This window comes from Haemaphysalis longicornis, unplaced genomic scaffold, assembly GCF_048455015.1.
Source record: "Haemaphysalis longicornis isolate Haplotype H1 unplaced genomic scaffold, Haemaphysalis longicornis Haplotype H1 scaffold_548, whole genome shotgun sequence".
Taxonomy (NCBI): domain Eukaryota; kingdom Metazoa; phylum Arthropoda; class Arachnida; order Ixodida; family Ixodidae; genus Haemaphysalis; species Haemaphysalis longicornis.
Window position 1 is genome coordinate 113,618 of NW_027526393.1, and position 7,629 is coordinate 121,246.

Below are 7,629 nucleotides of genomic sequence, written 5' to 3' on the forward strand. Positions count from 1 at the left end.
CACCAAAAGAAAACAAACATGAAACCCGAGGGTACTGTTTTTATACACGTTTATTTGTGTGGATTGTAAATGCAGTATTCCACCTGGCCCATTTTACATTTTTAAATGCGGAGCGAAATTAGAAGTTAACGAAGCCCCTAAACTACAAGCTAAAATGCCACTTATTTTTGTCTATACGGGGGACCCAAAATAAACCTTTGTTGGATGCTAGCAGTTATGGCGAGTATCCCAACAAGATTTAACTCAACTAATCACCCAATTTATACATCGTTGCTTTTGTAACTTGACGTTGTTTATGAGACGCCTCAAAGTAAAAATATGTAGCACAGGCCTAGGGATTCGTACACGAGATAGAGTAAAAATTACAGATGACACATTTTATTGATTGTATACTTTCCAAGGAATCTACTGAAGACTCACCGATCGGTGTGGCTCTGTCTTTTTTTTTTGTTTCTTATAGCTATAGAACTATGTACATGGCTTCGCTAGCTTGCGTATTACTAGATGCATAACATCTATGTGTAAACTCAATGAGGAAACCCGTCAGTCTGGCTGCAAAACTTGATGTGTCAAATGTTAGCTGCATTTGAAAATGCTGTCGATAAAAAGTCTTTTACTATAAGGCCTCTTATAATGCAACTGGGAAAGAAAAAAATCACGCCATATCCACGGAATGAATGATGATAAGTGGGGCGAAGCTCGAGAGGGGGAGATCATCGGTAACCGTAACTCTCCCGTGAAAGTTCGAACCATTACATCATTAAGAAAGACGTAAGACTGTGTGCGTACATTGTACAAATCAACTTTTATTTTCGGAGTCAATGCTCCCAGGCCCAGACCTGGTGAAAGACCCCGCGCCATCGAGGACTACCCCGCACCACACCACAATTTGTCACGTAGGATGGGACACAACGGTAAAGAAAGAACTTTTATTTAGGGCGAACTTGTGCCCGAACAAGACGAGATGAAACGAGCAAAGGTCCTTGCGTCTCGTTCGATCTCCGAGAACGACTGCCTGCGTTCGTGGCGTGATCTCTTGCGTGATCTCCCCCTCGCAGTGCACGTGCGCTCGCGCCTCCGTTGGCGAACACAGACAAGCTCGCGCTCCCGGTGCCGAGTTTGCGCTGCCGGTTGCAGCCGGTTCTTGCGCGTGCAACGCGGCCCACTTTACGACATCTCCGAAAGCATGCGGCGGTCACGTACCACGAGACACAAGGGATGGACAGACCCATGACTTAAGGAGCTTCGCCCCTAAACGATTTCACAGTGATGCATTTGCGTAAGGTAAGGGGCTTGGTGCATAGCCCTTTATAGCTGTACATGGAGGCTTGAGGGAGTATTTATAAAACACACATGAATGATCACACATTGATATCAGACTTCGTATTCAGTCCCATAGCTTCAAAAAAATGTCTTTCCAGAAGAAAATATGTGTGTATAAGTGACTCCGCGATACATGGCGTGTTAAGTACTTCATAAAAGGCTCTCGAACAATCATACATTGATACCAGACTTCTTATACAGCCCCTAGGTTCATAAAAACAAACGCCATCCTAGCAAAACGTATGTGTCTATAAGAGCAGCCTACTTTAAAAGGGACACGCGGGGCCATATGAGGCATTTACTAATAATCCCTTAGGGCCTTCCTAGCTTGGTATCAGATTTTTATATGGCATTGGCGGGAAGCTCAAACTAACACGGAGACAGAAGAAGAAAACAAAAACGTAGACGAGACGAAGCACTACTATCAACTGAATTTTTATTTTGAAACAACACCGCTTATATACACTAGCATGTTGGTCACTGTAACACAAGGAAGATTTCAGGGAGCCTTAAAAGGTAGCCTTAAACAATTAAAAGGTAGCCTTAAACAATTATACATTGTCACTTGGAACACTAAACCATTTACAACTATTAGCCACGCGCCGATAGATAGTGCACTTATTTTGTTGACAGTGATACAGAAGGAACGCTGAAACAATTGTAACCTAATCTGTAAATTTCCGCGGCTTCTATAATTGCTCGAATGGTCTGCTCTCTCTGTCGGCCTATAACCATACATTGTTCAAAACGCGGCCTCCAGCCACCCCGGAGGCAATGCGAGCCGGCCACTAGCATCATTTGACAACAGTTGCTTCAAGCTAAGGACATGGAGCACCGCCAAGTTATATTTGAAGCTCCCAAATTTCTGCCTCTTTTTTTTTTGTATAATGACCGGCCGCTTAATATGATACTGTCACCCTTTCTACTCTCAATTCCTGCAGATTAATGTTAACACGAATGGCCCGACCACCTATCTCTCCATCCCTCTCGGACGCGCATGCGTAGACGTGGCACAGGAGCTGGCCCCACAGCCCTAAGCCTCCCTGCCTCGCGCCATTCGGAGGGTGGCCAGTGCCATGGCCGTGAAGAGCAGCAGCAGCAGCGGCAGCAGGAGGCGCCGCAGGGGAAAGAGGCGGCCCACGGTGAGTCGCGGAGGGTTCAGGCCCACGGAGCTGATGCACATGTTGGCCAGGAAGAAGGTGGCCGGCTGCAGCTGGTAGCGCTTGCCCAGGATGGCCGTGAAGGCCTCGATGTGGGTGAGCACCTCCATCGTGCCGTCGTGGAAGTCGGAGGCGGCCATGGTGAGGCCGAAGAAGACGCAGTACAGCGGGAAGATCTCCAGCAGCAGGGCGAACACGGCGCGGCCCCCGAACGGCTGCGGCGGGAAGGCGCCCAGGTAGGAGCCCCGGATGTTGGCCAGGGTGAAGGCGATGCACATCACGTACCACAGCAAGACGAGGCCGCTGAACGCCGAGTCGAGGTCGTGCGCCGAGCTGGCCTGGTGGAAGAACAGGTCCCGCACCTGGCGCACTGTTTCGGCGGGGTCGTCGTGGTCCGAGTGCTTGAGCGTGAGGATGTAGTGCTTCAGGTGGTCCATGTTTCCGGCCGCCAGTTCGGCCATGAAGGTGAAGAGGAAGATGCCGAAACAGGTGGGGCCTGTGGCGAATGAGGAGCGGGAACAATATTGTAGTAAAGCCAACAGTTTAGGCATTAATACATGCAGTTCAGTGAGTCACACATTAAATTGCAAGTGGTTTTGTTGTGCCAGCCACGAAATATCATGCGAAAGCAGCATTAATTTCCGCTTGTAAATAACTTTCGAGTACACCACTTTGGGTATGGACTTCTCTGCAGCTGTTTATTTTTATTTTTATCTTTTGGTAACATAGCGGCCGTGGCTACAGCAACTATCGGGTACGTGCCAGAGCATAGGCCTGACGTTTTCCTCTGAGGCCTTACAACGTCAACCGGTTCCCACAGCTTTATTACAAAGTGTATAATCAGTACTTTTTCAAGTGGGTAGGGATGCCGGCGTTAGACAAAAAGCTTGAGATTAGGCCTAATATAGTACGTTTGGGCTTGACGCTAGGTAATTTTCAAGGTGATTCTGAGGACGTGCCAAGCACCGCCATTTTCATGGCTCGTCGAGCAGCGGGCACTGGTTGACGGCTTCAGACCTTACAGCACGTCATTAGGTCAAACGCCGGGTTGTCGCATGGCCGCGTTGTTTCCGGCCTCTGTTGCGCATAAACCTTTGCGCGAGAGGGTTACAAACAGGAAAACACGGGAGGCATCACCGAGCGAGCGCTTTTCTACATCCGCGAAATCGGCTTAGGTGGTCATTCTCGCAGCCGGATGTTCCACTGCCTCGAGTGGCATTGGGGTTAAGGGCACTGTTTTATTTCATTCAGTAGCAGTTTTGAAGGCCGGTCTACGCTCAGTTTTCAAATACCAGCATGCAGTCGCCAAACCAGAACAAGAGCAGGAAGCGTGCACATGTATATTTTATAAGGCGATAACCTTGTACGTCCCGCTACGAAAAATGGCGGAGTCGACGGTGGTGTTCGGCCCGAAAAATGGTAGCAAAGATACGCCATCAAATGATGATGAATAAACTTCAAACTTCAAACTTCAAACCTGTTCATTTTTTCGATGCAACCGGACCAGAACTTACGCCAGGCCTTAATTTTTTCTGGTTAGGTTCAGCACAGACAGTTTGTATAAAAGTTCCACCTTTGGTGCTATTTCATTGAATAAAGTGTCGCTTCACAGCTTGGTCCTTCAACATTACTTTCCATTTCTTCACATTTGTCGATGAGCGTACAACTGACCTTTCTGAAAGCGTTTTCTGAGCCGCCCTTTGCGGGTGTTCTCCGGAGTCACCTTGCGCGACGTTCAACGGTTGTTCGTGTATATCAAGTTGATAAAGTATTCACCACTTTACATAATCAGCATTTTTAAGCACGTTCACTGCAGGCTTTCAAAGAAAATAGAACAAAAGTAAATATTTTTGCGCATGCATAGAGGACCGGAATTGACTGTAATTGATTACAGTCAGCTTACAGAATGCTAACTTGTTGCCCAGACAGACTTTTCGACAATCTCCGGTTCTGAAGACCGAGCGGCAAGCTGACTACCGCAACTAATATGCCAAGGTTAGACACCACAGCGTTTACAGCGTATTTATTTTATGGATTTGCGCTTAGGCACAGTGTGCTCCGTACACGTGGAAGTGCTTTTAGGTGTGCTTAGTCTTTTCTTACCCGCATTCCAGTTACCCCTTTGTTGTCCTTTTTCTGCTGCATACACACAGCAATAGGTTTCAATTATTGTATATTTCAACCGAGGTTCCGAAAACGCAACTAACGAAGATGGAGGAGACGTTACGATCCAACTCACCGAGCATAAAGAACCAGCGAAGGAAAGCGTCGAGGCGCAGGAAGCCAAGTTTGACCGCGTCAGGATCGGGCGTGAACGTTCCGTTGGTCATCGACGATCCCGAGAAGTACGCGTAGATCTTCTCGTCCTCTTCGATCCTGTTGACAGCGAAGTCGAGGCCATTGGCCAGAACGAAGGCCCAGATCACGGCGATGGTCAACGTGGACTTGACGCGGGCAACCGTTTTCGCGCGGGTCCTCCAGGGAATAAAGTTTGTGCGGTAGAAGGCCGCCACCTGCCTGACCTTCGAGGCCCTGGTGATGATGGTCACCGCGGTGACGGCTCCCGTGATGGCGGCCATGAGCCACTTGGAGTACATCCAGCCCGACAGGCCGTACAGGAAGCTGACCAGGTGCTCCAGCAGGAACAGGTTGGCCATGATGATGGTCAACGCCGAGAGAGAAACCTTGAGCACGCGCAGTGGAATGGGAACCACGTAGGTGCTCGTGTCGTCGATGTGGATGCCGAACACGGTCAGACAGATAGACGCTATTCGGAAAGGGTCCGAACTGGTGTTGCGGAGCCTGGCCGGAGGGTTCATGCCGTTGGCTGCGGTGCGCTTGAAGAGGTCGGTGGTCATGGTCGCGGTGGCTCGGCTAGGGTACCGCCTGTTACCAATGTGATAATTCGGGGGCTAAAATAGGCTGGGTTTGAAGTTCGAAAGTAGGAAGGCTGTGGCGGTTGTGTCTACTTATTGCAATGACAGCGACGGAACATCTGGAGCTGGACACTGCAGTTGGCACTGGCGGAACCTGCGTGGATATTCCGACAAAAAATGCGTGCTATTGTAAGTTACATATCTTAGGTACCACTTTGCTAAATAATGTTTACTCACTTGCACGGAAGTGAAGTGGAATGCAATGTAACGGGGGGACATCGGCCTGCCCATTAATGGAGTTTTGCCGCATGTATGCTTAAAGCTGCGGTCGTAAGTAAGGGCAATGTGGGAATGATGACGTGTATTAAGTAGTCCAGATTTGCCCATGAGAGGTCTGAATAATTCCAATTTAACGGGACATCTACAGTGAGTGCCTTCAAGTATAAATTACATTTTCGAGTGTTTATTTCGGCCAACAAACCACCGAGAACTCCTCGAAGGCCCGACGTCCTCTTTCAATTATCATCGGCAGCCATTCGACACAACTGCTTTCCGGCGATTTCCGGAACTCTCAGGTTGAGAGAGACCGACAATTATGTAAGAAATATACGAAAAAAGTCGGCAGTGTGTTTCAATGATGTTATGTTATTAGCAGATGGATGTTGTGGCAGAAATATTTTAAGGCTTCCCTTTGTCAAAATTTTCTAGGCCAATCCTAAGCCTACTCGACAACAAAGAATTCAAAGATTAAGCTTTCGCTTTAAATGTGGCAGAAATATTTTAAGGCTTCCCTTTGTCAAAATTTTCTAGGCCAATCCTAAGCCTACTCGACAACAAAGAATTCAAACATTAAGCTTTCGCTTTAAATGTGACAAAAATATTTTATTACAGTAAGAAAGGAAGGTGTTTTCCCTAGCTTTCCGGGAAAAAACTTTTCAGCCTCGCTCAGGCAGTAAGCTTTTATGGAGAAGTTTTGACGGTGTGCGCACTTTCGGCTTGACCTAGGAAATTTTGACAAAGACTACACCTACACTTATATATCAATGTTATCACTAAGCAAGTGCGAGATCTATGCTCTGTTTATTAATATTTACTAACAATTACAGATGAAATACTTGTATCTATTAACATTACTTTTTAGCTTTAAATATAACAATATTCCCATAAACGCAATTGCACGGCGTTATCGCAGCTTGAAGACAGCACCAAGTGGTAAGGACTGACCTGCTGTGACTTTTCCGGAAGGTAGGCCTTCTCCAAGGAAGCGTAACAAGAGCTAGTAGTAGGGAGAAAGAAATATAGAATTTGCTGCGGGACATATCTGACTGTGCTGATATTTGCCCCAATATGTTCTCATGGGATACACGTACGTACGCATGCACAACCATGTACACATGCGACCAAAGCTTGAAGAAAGGTATCTTGTCCCTGATGTTCTAAATGCAACTTTCCAATCGACTTTTTTGTTGGCTTATCCTAAGGCGGAGTCAGGTTGGTTTATTAGACTTAATGAGTTCGATTTGATACTTTGAGGTTCTAGTTCTTTCTTCTAGCAAGCCTGCGCGAAAAGCAGCGCTCCGCGAACAATCATATAGCCATGACTGCGGAAAGCTCGCAGACAACCAAAGCATGAAGATGAACTTCAAGGGTATTCTTGGTGAAGAATAAATAACGAAAAGACTACGTAAAAACTTGCTTACCTATCGTACGGCGTTGACTTTGAAGCCGGGGCTACTCCTGAACCACTCGAAATGGTACAGCCCGCGGTGCCAGGGACACTTGAGCGAGCAATGGGTTCTGCCCAGTTTGTACCAATACACAGGGCATCGTCACTCTGATTGGGCAACCTCACCGGTCACGTGGTAATGACCCAGACAGTGAAAAATGTCCGCTCCGACTAGCTCTTACACGATATCGATTGTTCCAGACAAGTGAACAATACGCCCCCGTCTTCGACCTTCTTCACGCAGCGTGGCTTGGAGGCAAAGAATACCATAAAGGAGAGGAAATGTTATGACTTGAGCAGCCCAACCTGCGGTGAATATTTTATTCATTGAATGGACGAGTCAGCATTGATATAAACACTGTATGAAGGCCGGTTAAGCAAAGACTGAAACCACAAAAGATACTGAGCTTTGTTTGTGACTTCCGCTTTGAAGCTTCCTTGTGTCTTTTGTCCACTAGAGACGGTTTTATTGAAAAAAAAAACAACCACTGTCCTGTGCTCGCCGCCAGAAGAGTAGATGGGAAGTGATGCGTTTTTCCCTTAC

The 7,629-nt window shown here is 47.2% G+C and overlaps 1 protein-coding gene across 1 annotated transcript; it reads right to left on the minus strand.

Moving 5' to 3' along the window:
• Positions 1-2,244: 2,244 nt before the first annotated feature.
• LOC144140898 (uncharacterized) lies at positions 2,245-5,341 on the minus strand. The gene is made up of 2 exons (XM_077672390.1): positions 4,723-5,341; positions 2,245-2,979 (listed from the first exon to the last, which is right to left on the minus strand). Exons 1-2 carry the CDS (start codon positions 5,339-5,341, stop codon positions 2,357-2,359), a joined length of 1,242 nt encoding a protein of 413 aa, XP_077528516.1. The 3' UTR covers positions 2,245-2,356.
• Positions 5,342-7,629: the final 2,288 nt, after the last annotated feature.

Bases quoted from the DNA above. Each gene is read 5' to 3' on its own strand.
- LOC144140898 (XM_077672390.1), bottom strand. From the start codon at position 5,341: ATGACCACCGACCTCTTCAAGCGCACCGCAGCCAACGGCATGAACCCT. The intron at 2,980-4,722 runs GTGAGTTGGATC...CATTCGCCACAG, and splicing joins TCGCTGGTTCTTTATGCTCG to GCCCCACCTGTTTCGGCATC.